The 16,747-nt window shown below is 41.4% G+C and overlaps 1 protein-coding gene across 1 annotated transcript in view; it reads left to right on the plus strand.

Annotated features, from left to right (window-relative positions):
- LAMB1 (laminin subunit beta 1) overlaps positions 1-16,747 on the plus strand; it is a 71,916-nt gene extending 55,169 nt beyond the window's left edge. The window contains exons 25-33 of the mRNA XM_006774860.2: positions 1,804-1,988; positions 2,893-3,134; positions 5,919-6,122; positions 6,757-6,901; positions 8,754-8,961; positions 9,157-9,298; positions 14,415-14,591; positions 16,094-16,253; positions 16,450-16,747. Coding sequence (XP_006774923.1) covers positions 1,804-1,988; positions 2,893-3,134; positions 5,919-6,122; positions 6,757-6,901; positions 8,754-8,961; positions 9,157-9,298; positions 14,415-14,591; positions 16,094-16,253; positions 16,450-16,586 — 1,600 coding nt within the window. The 3' untranslated portion in view covers positions 16,587-16,747. The remainder of the gene's footprint in view (positions 1-1,803; positions 1,989-2,892; positions 3,135-5,918; positions 6,123-6,756; positions 6,902-8,753; positions 8,962-9,156; positions 9,299-14,414; positions 14,592-16,093; positions 16,254-16,449) is intronic.

Genomic DNA, 16,747 nt, shown 5'->3' on the forward strand with positions numbered 1-16,747 from the left:
AGAAAGGACCCCCAAAACCAGCACAATAAGATCTAGGCTGAGGAACAAAACAGGAAAGGGCAGGAAGCATTTGTTTCCCCAAATGCTGTTTTTTTTACTGCAGATTTCACCATTTGGTGTGAGCAAAGGGAGTGTTTCATAGCTAAATCCTATACATTGAAGTGGTTTTACATTAGGACAAAACGACAGTAACATTTTTTTTATGGGACTTTAATCAGCATCGCTAAGAAGCCAGATGGACTTTTCATCTCGCCGCTACCTGACGTTAGCTCATGGACCTGGTAGGAGGTCCTTCCTAGGCCTTCTACATTCAAAGTCCCTTGATGTCAAACCTCAGGTTTTGTGTCCAAGACCATGTGGTTGACCGTTCTGTTAGGAAATGTCCATGTGGGGCGATAATGCCTTTACTGAGGAATTTTGCCTCATGAAAAGGCTGGAGCAGCCCAGCCTCCTAACGTAGCGATGGGTTTTAGAAGGCTGTGTGCTGAGTGCAAGCCCATTTAGGAAATGATTCTTGGCCTTGGTCTCATGCAGCTAAGGAAGAACGAAAAACTGTGGTGCCCTCCAGCCTGTCGGAGGAGCGTTTACATTCCCGAAGCAGCTGTTTTACCCTCACTAGTCAATTCACAGATAGATTGTAAGCACCTCAGGGAAACTGGTTTCATGAATCTTTTCTCAACACAATATACAAGGATGCAAGTTTCAGGTTCCAAAGTGGCATTATTTAAAAAATGTGCAATGTTAGATTTTTAATTGTCACATTGTATGAGACTTATGAAATGAAAGCCTTCGGCCCATCAGCAGATTGGTAGTAAGAGCAAAGACTGAAAAACTATAATAGCCTGGGGGAAACAATCATTGGGCTTATAAAATGTAATTGAACCTAACAAACCCTTTTAAGTGCTTTTTCTCTGAATTGGGCTATGGCATCTCAGCCTTAAATTCCATTATTTTCTCATGGCCCCCAACCTTTCAGCATCTCTACATTGTCCCAGTTTTTTATACTATTATATCCCCGAAAAGACAATTACATTCAGTTGGTGACTCAGTAATACCCAGCGCTAAGCTCGTCTCCTTTTTGTGTGGTGTATGTACACGTACATTGTATATGTAAGCGGGTGCGTCACGTACAGCTTTGAAGATATGAAGATACAGAACTAAGTGAAGTTGGGTTTAGATCCCAGTGAAATGCCGTGAAAGCTAAACGCTGGTCATATTTCATTCTCCGGAGATACTGCCTTCTTTCTCCTGTCAAATGAAAGGGTTGCTTGTTGGTGGAAGGAGGAGGCTCCTTCGCTGGGCCCTTGCCTAAGGGGGGACCGTGTGGAAGGCAGGGTGGCTCCTGCTGTCTCCCTGCGGGCTCTGGGGCTTTTGTCCTGTGTGTCCCATCTTGAAGGAGGTCCCTGAGGTTGGATCAGAGCATTTCCGGTGGTTGGCTGGGAGGCATACTTCTACGCTGTGAGTCCCTTAGTCTCTCGAGTTTGAGAGACTGTATGGACTTGAAGCTGCTCACCTACCGAACTGGGACTCCGCACCCTGGGCTCGTGTTCATGTTACAGCAGAGGTTCGGCATCCTTCACATGGCCCACCCGCCACCGCACAGCTCAGCGGTGCTTCTGTTTTCCTTCAAAGTCCTTGAAGAAAGAAAACTGTTGGATGTCATACAGTCTCTTAACGATAAGGGGAATAAAACCAGAATTTAGAAATAAATTGTTACCGACTCCTGACCTGGTTTGAAGTCACTGTATCAGAAAATGTAAAAAGGTTTATTTGACTTGGATAAACTTACCCTTCTCTTTGCAGGAAATTAGCCAAAGATGTTACGGAAAAGATGGCTCAAGTAGAAGTGAAATTATCTGACACAGATTCACAAAGAAACAGCACAGCCCAAGAACTGGACTCTCTCCAGGCAGAAGCAGAGAGCCTGGACACCACGGTGAAAGAACTTGCTGAGCAACTGGAATTCATCAAAAACTCAGATATTCGAGGTGAGAGTTTTCCGTACATTCAATCCTGGACATGGATTTAACCCTCTGTGCAACCTCTTTCATACAGTACTTCCAGAAGAAAAAAATTAAGCACCTTCTAACAATGTTAAAGCTTTTCCTCGTTGTCTCTGAACCAAATGAGGACTGAAGTCTCCATTTTACAAATGTGGGACCTGGGCCACAGAGAGACTGAGGCCCAGCAGAGGCCCCAGGGAGTACGCAGAGGTCGCTTCATTAGAATGGCATTCGTTTCCTGATTTTTTTCAGTTAGTGGTTTAACCTCCTGGGCTTCTCTTGGAAAGAGGCTCTGGAGTAGTTAAGAAATTAAGTTGATACTTAAGAATGTTGCTTAGTCAGGAAATCATTTTGTCCAGTCCTTCATTTACTGTTGTCATAGTATGGTCTAAATAGGGCCACCCCCAAAAAAGCAAAAGGAAGTAGAAATATGTCAAGTCACACTATCCATGCTGTTTAATACATGATCACTTATTGTTGGGCTGGGTCCTTAAAGCCAAGACAGCCCGCTGCTTTATGTATACAGGACTAGCCCTGTGAGTGCATCTGACAGAAAAGGGGAAATTAGTGGGAAACGCAATCTGCAGGCTGCCTGGCGCCAGCTGTTTAGAAAGACCTGGATGCTGCCTGTATAGAAGCAATTCAGCAGGGTGACTTAATTTTTCATTCAGATGTTCAGCGTCCTCCAGAGCCAGAGTAGGAGGCTTAATGGGACAGTCTATTCATTGACCATGACAGAAAAGTTATCTTTCTCAATGAAGACTTTATTTCTTGCATTTTAAAACAAACCATACAGTACCTTTAGGCTGGAAGACACCACAGATAGACATTGCTTAATGAGATTGAGTACAAGGGGATTCACTGTGGGCAATTGGATTTCGTGCCCTAGGCGCCCTGGATAGCATCACCAAGTATTTCCAGATGTCCCTAGAGGCAGAGAAGAGGGTGAACGCCTCCACCACAGACCCCGACAGCACGGTGGCGCAGTCGGAGCTCACCAGAGAAAGCGTGGAGCACTTGATGATGGAGCAGGAGTCCCAGTTCCGGGAAAAACAAGAGGAGCAGGCCCGTCTTCTGGACGAACTGGCAGGCAAACTGCAGAGTCTAGACCTTTCCGCCGCTGCCGAAATGGTAAGGGTCGGGGCCTGGCCTCAAAGCTGCGGTGCTATAGGAGGAAGAACACACCCTGCTTCGTCTTTAATATTGTTCACCTTGCAAATGAACCAGGAGTGGTCCCATCTGAACACCAGTGTGGGGAACCATGACTGAACCAGATTAAAAACAAGGCTCTGTGCTTCGAATCTTCCTTCCCTCCACGGCGTCTCTCTGCGGAACACCCAGAGAACCACGTACTGTGCCTTATTTAAACTTGATCCTTTTCATGCTGTGGACATTTCTTTTTTACTTGGTTCTGATTTGAAGTGCAAACTCCATTTCGGTAGAGCAATTCAGAATCATTCTGGGATTTCCTAAAAAAAAAAAATTAGAGGGAGCTAAAGAATTTTTTCCATGGGTGTTCATTAAAATGTTCCTTTGTTCCAGTAACTTTACCTGGTGAAGATTAACCCTGAGACCCACCTAGAAAGATTGCATTTTCCAGAAGCTTTTAAACAGTAACTCTGGAGCCAAATGAAATTGAGTAGTGACTTTGATGAAAATCAGGCTGAAGGCCAAAAAAAGCCAAAAGGAGCCTGTTTCTTCCTCCTGATTCCTTATTGTTTTTCATGATTGAGCAGCTATCAGAGAATCTGGAGGGTACTTTTTTTACAGACTTTTATTTCATAAGGCTTATGCTCTCTTAGCTTAGAAATAGGGTCAGTGAAAAGAGGAAGGCAAATGCCTAGAAAACTGTGAGAGCTCAGACCATTTGTTTTGTCTTAGTGATGGTCCCCTTTCCTCCCTGCCTGTCCCCACCGTCCCCCGCTTTCTCTGAAATGGACAAAAACACTGTCTGTGCTGTAGTGTGACTAATTTAATTGATGTCTACAATATATACTCATTATTTCATCTAGTGGAAACAGGGACTAAGTAATCCTGTCACTATTTAATAGAAAACGGAGGCCTAGAGCAATGTGTAAATTGCACCTAGTGGGAGACAAAGTTGTTATACGTAAGCATGAAATGCCAGTTCTTTCGATCTTCTTTGCTTTCAGTATTCCTTACAAATTCTAATAAAAACCCACTAATCACAAAAAATCTGCAAACTATAATGAAAAGCAGCTTAAGCATGCTAAAGGATGTTTGCTTTGCATCAGAGAAAGTTTCTTGGGAGTGGGTGGCGGTGGCAGGCTCCTCTGGCCATCTGAATGGGCACCCTTCCCTGTGCTGGCTTTTCCATGTGGTGAGCTAGCTACCTAGGGATTAGCCAGCCTCTTCTGGTCTCTCATGGTATGTGTTGGTCTTAGTTAATTATTCTATGAGAACTCCATACTGCCACTTCCTGTCCAGGGAGATTTTTGTCCCTTTGTGTTTTTTCAAGTGCCTTCAGTTCTTTGTCTTTGTGTCTATTTAGCTAGGCCCATGCTGGTTTTTCCATGCCTGCCCTGTCTGTTGAAATAAAACAGATCTAATGTGCTGTCAGATTGTTTTTAGAAAGCATCCCTGAGATCTTATGCTGCTCTGATTAAAGCTGTGCTCTGTAGCACACAGAATAAATTTTATTTCTGCAGTTTTTTTATGTATTGTAAACCAGATACATGAAAGATTCATTTTGAGAGACAGTGGGGTTGTAATTATCACAAAATTATTAGTCTAAAGAGTTGATTTTATTTATTAAAAAAACTACTTTTTTACCTCTTAAAAAGAATACTTTCTGCCCTGGGCAGTGTGGCTCAGTTGGTTGGAGCATCCTCTCATACACTGAAAGGTCACGGGTTTGATTCCCAGTCAGGGCACATACCTAGGTTGCGGGTTCAATCCCCTGTGAAGGTGTGCATGAGAGACAACTGAAACATTCGTTTCCCACATCAATGTTTCTCTCCGACTCCTCCCTCTCACCTCCCCTCTATCTTTAAAATTAATTTCCTTGTTTGGGAATGTTCTGTTAACTGCTTTTCCCTGCAGTAAATCTTTTGCTTCTTTTTAGTACAAGCATTTTCTACGAAAGCTCTAAGTACAATGTTTTTCCTGCTCAGCCCTTTACATGATATAGCAAACTTGTAATTTACCAAGTTGCCATGTCTATGCCATGACCAAGCTCTGATCTTTGGAGATTTTTGGTAGATAAGGAAGGAGGAAAGTCTATGGAGTGTTGCTTATTTGGAAAAGTTACATCCATCTTGGTTTCTAGTTTTCTCTCCCTCACATCTGGAAATGATCCCCTGTTCAAATCCCACCAGCCAATATCCTTCCCCAACCACAACTACTATAGTCCTCAGTAGTCTCTCCTCTGTCTGCTATCCTTCGTACTTAACTGCATCTGACCTATTCTTGGCTGCTTTATGATCCTGTCTTCCTAACTAGATGAGAAGCTACTAAAAGGCCAGATAACAGGCTGTTTGTGTCAACCTATTCACCAGGACATTTAACATGGCACGAGTTTACAGAAGGTTCTCAATACCTGGGTTTTTGTGCGCTCTTTTTTAAATCAAACTAGTTAGAGTACAGGAGTAGCATTCTGTGGCTCTCGGATTGGTAGGCTTCAATCTGAGAGAGCAGATAATGTTTGCACCCTGCATAGAGCCCAGCCGGTATTCCAGTTCATTAGGGCAGAATGTACTGATGAGGGTCGTAAATTTTTGTTGTTTCCTTGCAAAAAAAGCAGGTTAGTTTATTCCCTAAACTCTCTGTTCCTCTCTCCATCCTGCACCCTCGCTGAGGACCACCTACACACTCTCCGGGGCCACCCAGGCCCTGCTCAGCTGTTACGCTGCAGCACACTCACTGTCTGAACCCCATTCTCCTGGCTTGTTGCAGACCTGTGGCACGCCTCCAGGGGCCTCCTGCTCCGAGACGGAATGTGGTGGCCCCAACTGCAGAACTGACGAAGGACAGAAGAAGTGCGGGGGGCCTGGCTGTGGTGGTCTGGTCACTGCTGCGCACAGCGCCTGGCAGAAGGCCATGGACTTTGACCGAGACATCCTGAGTGCCCTGGCTGAGGTGGAACAGCTCTCCAAGATGGTAATTCAGCGGACAGCCTCGGTCTTTACTGTTTGCTTTCAATGTGGAGTGGAAGGTCTGAAAAGAAGAAACCAATTCAAAGTGCTGACTATTAAAAAAAAAAAGGCATTTCACACCACGTGCAAGTTTTTGCGAGATCAGGGAAATAGATATTTAAGAATTTGCTTTCTTCTCATGACAATAATTTGAGATAATCATGTTACTTACCATGGGTGCAGGGTTATGAATACATCCAGCTGCACTACAAAAATTCTCTACTAAGCAACCAAGCATTTATTCTTCTGAAGTGATACATGAAGCCTTAAGTTCATATCAACTGAAGTATGTATGTGGGTACCTGAGAAAAAGACTAAGGAACATTTATAGGCCACCAAGTGTTTTGAAGGAGTTAAAAACAACTAGGAAAAAATTCATATGCTGGCCCTACCTACATGAGAATACTATATAGGAATCTTATACTGAATACTTTCAGTCTATAAAGGAATATAATACGGTTAAATGGGAGATACTTGTTTCAAAAAGTCATGATTCCAAATGCTAGTTTTTCAACTTCATTTTTTGGACCGTTTATAAAATTCTAGTTTGCTTAGAAAGAATGAAGTTGTTCCCTGGGTAATTTATTCCTCATGTTTAGGTCTCTGAAGCGAAACTAAGGGCAGATGAGGCAAAACAGAATGCTCAAGATGTTCTGTTGAAAACCAATGCTACCAAAGAAAAAGTGGACCAGAGCAATGAGGACCTGCGAAATCTGATCAAGCAGATCAGAGACTTTTTGATGCGTAAGGAATTTTTTCATTTTACTTTTAGGTATTTCTTCCTATCTTGGAATATAAAAGTATTCTATAAGAGTATGTGTTTGGGAGGCCATAATTCAAATCTGCAGAGAAAATCAGTTTCTGGTGGGAAATAACATTTCCAAATTTAAAAATGTTTCCATTTCTTAAATTTATCTATGTGTATGTCAATAATCTTGTCTGATTTTAGGCAGATACAGACACACCTGATACCCACATAGCAAATCAAAAAGTGAGAGCAAATCATATACTGTGAGAAATGAATTTGAAAATTGTTAGAGATTACATATGTCGTTAGAACCTTAACTTGAAATAGTTTATTTTGGCATTGCCCCCAAAGCCTTGTAATGCTTTTAGTTACAGGATATTAGACCTATGGTTAGACAGTTCTGTATCTTAAGTGTTTTGTAAAGAAAATCTTGAGAATTTGTGGTCTAGCACGTAAGTATTGCTGTCGATTTGAGGGTTATCAGTAAGTATAGTTTTGGCTACAAGTTACAGAAAACTCTCAACGGAAATGGACTTAATAAAAAAGATGTATAAATAACTTCAGTAGTAGGATAGCTCTATGGTTCAAAGACCCATGTCTTTTCATCTTTTCTGCTCTACCATTTTAAGCACATCAGCTTTGTTCTCAGCCTCGCTGCTCATGGTTACAAGGTGGCTGCCAAAGTTCCAGACTTCATATAAAGACACTGTTTAATCTAATGGAAGGCAAGACCACCTGTCCCTTTGTAGCATCTTTTTTAAAGAATGAAGTATTCACTAGAACCCTCTGAGCAGTCATCTCCATAAATCTCACTGGCCAGAAATGAGTCCCATGCATAACGGTCACTGGCAAATGGAATGGAACTACCATATTTGTTTGGCAGACTCATTAGAATTTATGTGAACATGGCTCACTCATAAGGTTGCCAGGCGTTGGAACCAACTGAAGGGCACAAAACACAATCAGGATTTAATAACTCTGACTTGATAAGCTTACCTTACCTTAGAGGTGGGTGCCCAAACCAAATCAATATTTTGTTAGCAAGGAAGAAGGGGAAATGGCTAATAAAGAAAGCTAACAGTACTTACTAAAGATACCACATGGACTATTCTGTGGAAGCCGTCATTCAATTACATGTTTTCCTATACTTAAAATCCTAGGGGTCCATTTTTATGTTGAGTTTTTTAAAAGGGTTAAAAACTAATGACATACTTACAGCTTAACCTGTTGTTGTTTTTACCTCTTCACATTTGACATTTGAAATTCCTTGGCTTCTGATAGATATGCCAGCCTGATTCTCTTCTTTGTCTGCATTTTTTTCTTTCTGTAGTTTCCTGAATCCACATCATTTACAAGGAATATCAACTATTTATATTTGCATTTATAGTAGTTTCCTACCTAATCTTTCCACCTCAATTGAAATTTTTCATTGCCTGTTAGGATCAAGTCCCAGCTTTCTACCCTGGCCTCTGTATCTTCTACAATCTTAATCATTCACACCACTCAACTTCCACGTATCACTCTGCCCACACTGTCTCTCCATTCAAAGGTGTCCTTTCTTCTTTCAAATACTGTTACCCTCCAAAATCTGATGGGCTCCTCAATCTCCACAAAGACCTCCCAGACTCCCAGACTGCAGCACATTCGTTATCCTTTGTTGTCTGCATCACTCTCTCACGTGTACAGATCTCATCTCCCTACACAAAGAGATTATAAAGTCTTAAACAGGAAGTTTTGTCTTGGTGTAACCACACTGTGCTAGTACCATAGTAGGTGACCATTAAGTGGTTGAATAAGTGAACCATACATGATTTTCACCTCTTTACGGGAACATCTTTGCTTTAACAGAGGATGGTGCTGATTTGGACAGCATTGAAGCAGTTGCTAATGAAGTATTGAAAATGGAAATGCCTAGCACCCCAGAGCAGTTACAGAACTTGACTGAAGATATTCGTGAACGAGTTGAAAGCCTTTCTCAAGTGGAGGTTATTCTACAGCAAAGTGCTGCTGACGTTGCCAGGGCTGAGATGCTGCTAGAAGAAGCTAAAAGAGCCAGGTATCTGAAGACACTAACGGCATTTGGGGCGGCTTATTCTGTGTATCTAGGCTGGAGTAAAAGAAGTAATTAACCAACAGACATTTCTGAGTCTCTCTGGGTCATTTCAGGAAGGCTGCTCTTTAAATGTTTTTTTCTGAAAGAAGTACTCTTTTCATGTTCACATATAATACACTGTCTCATTCTTTTACTCAGCAAAAGTGCAACAAGTGTTAAAGTCACTGCAGATATGGTAAAGGAAGCTCTGGAAGAAGCAGAAAAGGCCCAGATCGCAGCAGAGAAGGCAATTAAACAAGCAGATGAAGACATCCAAGGAACCCAGAACCTGCTAACTTCGGTGAGATATTACAGTCATTATTATATGTAGGTGAAAGCACTTGCATGTACACTTTTATCAGAAAGGGCCTTTGATACTTAGAAAATCCTTACAACTGAACATTGATTCCTTTCACTTGAATAAATCTGAACTATTTCCTTAGCATAGATGCTAACAGTGACATGTTTTCAAAGACAAAAAAGGACTCTTGATACAGGAACATTAAGCCCCCCTTCATATTCACTTCCCCAAAAAGCTTAAAATAAGTTTCCTGTTCCTTCAAGAGATCCCATAGAGTCCATTCCGCAGTATGAAGTATGGTATTAGTTTCAAGGTCCATTGTTAGAAAACCCCTGCTATTACGAAGCAGCCCCAAAGCAACTACATGGTTAACACCAGTGTCTTAAGATTTATGAGGTGATCATTAGTAAAATTCTACTAGTTTTGAAAAGGACTGGAAAGCAACAAAGTATCAAAATGACAGTTTCCAATGTCCATTCTAGAGGAACCTAATAGAGATCTTAACAGCTAAACAATCTTGTGTTCAAAATGCATGGGAAACATGTTTTATAAGTAAAACTAGAGGCCTGGTGCACGAAATTCATGCGGGGGGGAAGAGGGTCCCTCTCAGCCTACCCTGTGCCCTCTCCCTCTCGCAGTCCAGGACCCCTGGGAGGATGGGGCCTAAACGGGCAGGCAGACATCCCCCACACAGTCCCGGGGCTCTTGCAGTCCAGGACCCTTCACTCCCGACCACCAGGGGCAGCTCCTACTTTGAGCATCTGCCCCCTTGTGGTCAGTGCACGTCACAGTAACTGGTCGTTATGCTGTTTGATCTATTTTCATGTTAGGGTTTTTTTATATACAATACTCTGAGACAACCAGATAACAAATTTTTCAAGTGCATTTAATGCTTTTTGTAAAAATCCTCTCAAAGTAATGCATAGTTCTTTTTTAATCAGTTCTCTAAGCAAATTTGTCCTTCCAATTTTAGGAATGTTCATTTTTTATAAAACTAGGTGAAGAAAATTGGTGACTCACCTAATCCGTCCCCATTTTTTGAGATTAGATGCGCCTAGTACTACCAGCCATCTCAGGCTAACCACCCTTAATGATTGAATTCAAACTGCCTTCTTGCCATTAGCTGATACAAACCTCTATTGCTCTCAGTTAAGACGGGCCCGGCAGTTTATCTGCCACTTCCTCTTAAACTGTGAGCACCAATAAAGCCTTTTCTTGAGGCTACATGTTCAAATTTAGAAAATTATGTTCTAACACTATAATTATTTTTTCAGTATGCTAAAATGAACAGTATTTCAGTTTTTTTTAAAAATTACTGTTTTGAAAAGCAAGTTAAAAAATCAAATTTTAGGTGAGGTGTATTTGCATGTTAATAATGGTCTGTTTCTCAGGGAATGGGGGGGACAATGTTTTAGGTTAGTTGACAAGAAATTAAGACAGCTAACTATGCTAATGAAAAGCTTGTCAGAAACGATTCACTCATCTATCTATATGAGGCTAATGTGCTGAGTGTCCAAACATCCGATCGGTCACTATGAGGTGCAATGACCACCAGGGGGCAGATGCTCATCACAGGAGCTGCTAAGCTGCAGTGGTTCTTGGGTGACGCACCCCGGAACCAGAGAGGAGAGATCCCGATTTCTCACCGGGATGCGCGATTCCACCTTCGGCCGTGGGTTATGTTGTTGCTGGGGCACTGTCAACCCTGAATCTGGTTTACTGCACACTTGCGTTTGCATTCCACATCCTGTACAACAGCAACTTTACAGAGTGCCCTCTTGCACTCCAGGATCCCTCGGGGGGTGTCAGAGTTGGTTTCAGCCCATAACCCGCAGGTCAGGCCGAGGGACCCCACCTGCCGGAGGGACCCCGCTCACTCTGCAGACCCTGGGGAGGGACCACAGGAGGTTGGCTCAAAGGTGTGTCCAACCTGTCTTGACCAGTCGCACCAGCCACCTTCTAATTAATTTTCTTTCAATGTGCAAGAAGCCGTGCACTGGGCCACTAGTTAATTATAAAACTGGTATTAGAGTTAATGAACCAACCAGTAAACTATGTATAACATAGTGATATATAAATGGAGGAAAATTTATTTTGAAATGTGTAAAAATACTCCAATTTTAGAAGTGTAAATGAATATGCTGTTCCTCTAGAAATTATAATAAAAAGAACAGATATATTTGAGTACACTAAAATTGTTCTGTGGCTGAAAGTGATACCATAATAAAAACGGAAGAAAAATTTTTAGATTCACTTAATATGTATTTGTTGTCACTTTGTTGTTCATAATTTTTATCTTTACCTTTTTCTTCCTCTTCTTAGAGAATACCCTTCAGCATTTCATATAATACTGGTTTGGGGTGATGAACTCCTTTAGCTTTTTCTTGTCTGTGAAGGTCAGATAGCTTTGCTGGGTAATCTTGGTTGTAGGTTCTTGCTATTCATCACTTTGAATATTTCTTGCCACTCCCTTCTGGCCTACATAGTTTCTATTGAGGAATCAGCTGATAGTCATATGGGTACTCCCTTGTAGGTAATTAACTGTTTTTCTCTTGCTGCTTTTAATACTCTGTCTTTTGCCTTTGGCAGTTTAATTATGATGTGCCTTGGTGTGGTCCTCTGCGCTTCCTAGACTATTTCTTTCACCAGGTAGAGGAAGTTTTCTGTCATTATCTCTTCAACTAGGTTTTCAATATCTTGCTCTCTCTCTTCTTCCGGCACCCCCATAATCCATATGTTGGTACGCTTTAAGTGGTCCCAGAGGCTCCTTACACTATCTTCATATTTTTGGATTATTTTTTCTTTTTGCTTTTCTGGTTGGGTGTTTTTTACTTCTTCGTATTTCAAATATTTGACTTGATTCTTGGGATCCTCTAGTCTGCTGTTGGATCTCTGTATAGTATTCTTTATTTCAGTACTGGTTAGCTGCTAAGTCTCCTTGAGTTGACAGAGTAGCCTTGTGTGGTTGGTGTCCTATAGGGCCCAGTGGCTCAGCCTCCCCAGTCACCTGAGGTGGATGCTCTTGATGCACCCCTTTGTGGGATATTTGCGCAGTCTTGTTGTAGTTAACCCTTGATTGCTGTTGGTATCACTGGGAGGAATTGACCTCCAGGCCAACTGGCTGTGGTGACCAGCTTGTCTACACTGGAAGATCTGTTGTGCAGGAAACGCCCTCATGGGGCAGGACTTGCTTCAGTAGGGCTTTGGTGCTGAGTCTGCCCCTTGAGTGTGTCTCTTATGGATGTGAAGAGTTGTAATCTGTTATCATCTCCAAGGAGGTGCAAGGTCAGCCACTGTCTGGGGCTGCCCAGCAGGAGCTACAGAGACATCTGCAGATTCCTCCTTTTTGTATGGTGTTTGGAAGTGCCCAGATGAGGCCCAGCTGTGAAGCAAGGCCGCTGCTGCTGCTGCTGCCAGGTAGTGGGCCTTCTTTTGGAATCTCTGGGGTTCTCTGACCCAGCTGCAGTTTGTTTTAAGCGAAAAGGACACGCCATTCATATGCAAAAGCTGATGCGAGCAGCTTGGGTAGAGTTGTAAATTGGGTGGGGTGGAGTCTCTGGGAATCACCAGGGCAGAGCAAACTGCAGTGGTTGCCCTGAACCGGAGAAGTCCCTGGTTCTCCGTGCCCCATGCAGGAACAATGATTACTGCAAGCACCTCTAAGAGTAAGCCGCCCTCACGTTTCTGTCCCAATGCCAGTCTAGTTTCTCCCCGTATGTGTCTGGGTCCCCCCAAGTCTCACCTGTAACGAGTTCAGAGCAAGCGGGAGCTTATATCTCCCTCTCAGTTTAAAGAACAGCACATCCGCCCTAACCGGTTTGGCTCAGTGGATAGAGCGTGGGCCTGCGGACTGAAGAGTCCCAGGTTTGATTCTGGTAAAGGGCATGTACCTTGGTTGCAGGCACATCCCCAGTAGGGGGTGTGCAGGAGGCAGCTGATCGATGTTTCTCTCTCATCGATGTTTCTAACTTCTCTATCTCTCTCCCTTCCTCTCTGTAAAAAATCAATAAAATATATTTTAAAAAATTATAATAAAGAACAGCACATCGAGGTGCCAGCACTTTCTGCGTCTCCGCACCTCTTACCGGTCTCAGTGCGCTTTCTTCACTTCTCTAGTTGTAGAATTTCCACTCAGCCAGCTTTCCTGCGGTTCTGGATGGTAGTTCTGCTGTTTAGTTGTAATTTTGATGTGGTTGTGAGAGGCAGCAAATATAGATGATTACCTATGCCGCCATCTTGGTTTATCCGCCTCTAAGAATTTTTCTAAGTTAATTAATAATCATTTGGTTTGAAATACAAATTTTAGTTTCGCTATGGCATTATTATTACTCAGAGATAATCCTATGGAAATAGACCTATCCTTAAGAATCATTTCTAAGAAAAAGGGAGTGCTGAGTGAAACTGGTTTTTCTATCATGGGCCAGATTGCATACTTTGGCTAGTCTTAAAAAAAAAAAAAAAAATCAATGTTTATTCATTATACTTTGAAATCAAATGTGGATTTTTCGCCAGTTGCCCAGATGATGTTTTTCCCCTAACTAACTTTATTTACAGCTCCCATTTCCCAATCCTATCAATAATTGTGCAGTCTTAACATTCCTGGTCTCTATGTCTTCAGTAATTAACTTTACAGGTAGTTTCTGAAGTGCCATAAACTCCATTACTAGAGTTTCCTTTCAAGTTGATAGAAAAAAATAAAGGTGACTGGAAGTTATAATTTTCCCACAAACATTTGGCAGTTTATGTGGAAATCCCTCTTCTCACATCTGTTTATTTGTGATCATTGGCCAACATTTGCAGATGTCCTTAAAGTGCTTCTCAACACAAGCTGCCTGGGGTGGTTCTTACCCTAAGGAGAAACTTCATGTGCATTTCAGCCTCGATCACCAGAAGTACCAAAAGAATACAGTTAACATGAGATGTGTCAAACACCATTTAAAGTTGGGCACTTTACTATGCTTCTTTGAAATTATATTTTCTTTTTAATAATTACTTCTTTCCGTCTAGAATAAAATGGCATAGCAGTCTTTTAAATCTTCCTAGAACTTATGTTCATAGCACTTCCTACCACCTCTTAGGTTAATGGCTTGCTGAATGACTGACATTATATTTTTAGATTGAGTCTGAAACAGCAGCTTCTGAGGAAACCTTATTCAACGCCTCCCAGCGCATCAGCGAGCTGGAAAGGAATATGGAGGAACTTAAGCGGAAGGCAGCGCAGAACTCTGGGGAGGCAGAATATATTGAAAAAGTAGTCTATGCTGTGAAACAAAGTGCCGAAGACGTTAAAAAGGCAAGTACATCTCTGTCACTTCATGGCTGTGTTGGTCAAGGAGCAACTAGTCTCACTGCCTTCCTTGGGATTAAGGAACACGGCCCTAATATGGTTAGTCATCAGAAACTTCCAAATGACCTGTCCCGACACAGCAGTCTTTAGACACAGATGGAAAAGAATGGAAGTGGATATGAAAAGTATCCAATAAGCGTGACCTAGATCCTCAAATCCAAACGTAGACCGGGTTTTGAAAAATGAAATTAACTTAGGGGTGGAAGTCTTAAAACAAGCATATTGAGCATCTATTTCTGTATTTCAATCAGGAAGATCTATATGGCATACAGTAATTACCTGGCCACTTGAGAAATCATTAAAGAGTTCACAACAGAGACCAGCTAGTAGGAGGAGAACCAACATCTCACCCCTTCCACACTCATTTTGAATTAAACCCCCCTTCTCTTGCTTCTCACTGGAAGGTACTCTAATTTTGCAGAGAAAATCTCACATGATGCAATTTTTTCACCAAGAAGCCAAGTAATTTATTTCTAAATTATCTGGGTTTTATTTCCAAGGAACCCTTTTAAACTTTTGGGGAGAATGTTCATACTGTAGGGAGTTATAACTAAAATTAATTTCAAGATCTTTGGCTTTGGGGTGGGAACTTGTATCTCCCGCCCAGTTTAAAGAAAAGCATATCCAGGTGCCAGCTCTTACCGATCTCAATGCTCTTTCTTCACTTCTCTAGTTGTAGAATTTCCACTCTACCCTATACGTCTTGGGTCAGGGAAAAGAACAAAACAATAAGAAAATTTCACTTCCACGTCTTCCTTTTCCACTCGTTTCCTGCAGTTCTGAGAGCATAAATTTCCCAAATAATCTTCTTACAGATCATTTTGCATACATGACATTGATTACAATAAATAGGAACAAAACCCCTTGATGTGAAATTCCTATTAACAATGGCTATTGTTCAAAGTGTTTCTCAAAAGAATCACTTGTAAGCATCTTTCCAAACCTACACCAATTTCTCCTCTCAACCACCCACATATGCTGTCTTTTCTCCAATTTCTTAGTAACAAGTCTCTACAAACCCTAAATTAGTCAAGAATCCAGATGGCCCTCCTCCATTTCTTCAAAATGAGCCCTTCTTGAAATTTAAATGTTTGGATCTCAGCACATCTACTTTTGAGAAACTCCTACTCTCTCTACAATGTCTCCATAGAAAAGTGCTAATCAGCAGGAGAGGGCTTAGCCCTAGAGGCCAGTTAAAACTCCAAAATGTTTTTAAAAGTTATGTCAATATTGTATGTAATTCCACTGTTTCAAGATTAAGTTTTCAATTGTTTACCACTGAATAGCTTGAAGCCTGAGCCCCCTTGATGGGGGCCCTTAATCCAGAATGCTTGCTGTCCAAGTTAATACCTATGTGACCCAAGCTTGCCACAATTATACTACTGTTCTTATATGTAATTATTGACACTAACATTATCACTTCGTTGTGTCTAAATGTGGGACTGCAGACTCTGGATGGTGAACTTGATGAAAAATATAAGAAAGTAGAAAATTTAATTGCCAAAAAAACTGAAGAGTCAGCTGATGCCAGAAGGAAAGCTGAAATGCTACAAAATGAAGCAAAAACGCTTTTGGCTCAAGCAAACAGCAAGCTTCAGCTCCTGAAAGGTCAGTCTGTTCACCTAGGTTCATGCTTTCACAAAGCATTTTAAAATAAGTATATTAATAGTTTTTTATTTAAAAGGTGAAAATCCATTCACTTTGTCTCAGACACTTAATAAAACCTTATAAGCAAAGATAATTATTAGGTTTTGAGATCATCACAGTATAAATTGCTCAGACTTTTCCTTTTTCTCTCTCACAGATTTAGAAAGAAAATATGAGGACAATCAAAAATATTTAGAAGATAAAGCTCAAGAATTAGAAAGACTGGAAGGAGAAGTCCGTTCACTCCTGAAGGATATAAGCCAGAAAGTTACTATTTACAGCACCTGCTTGTAATGAAGGAGGAAGGGCTATAAGACAGCTGAGGTGACCAAAGTAAAATAACTACATTTAAAAACTGACTTAGTGATCTTCAAAGTAAAACTCATGGCCTATTTAATGTTTTTAATCACCACATTTTATATGGAGTTTAATAAAGTATAGTGCTTTTGTATAAA

Source organism: Myotis davidii, unplaced genomic scaffold (genome assembly GCF_000327345.1).
Source record: "Myotis davidii unplaced genomic scaffold, ASM32734v1 scaffold125, whole genome shotgun sequence".
Lineage (NCBI taxonomy): Eukaryota > Metazoa > Chordata > Mammalia > Chiroptera > Vespertilionidae > Myotis > Myotis davidii.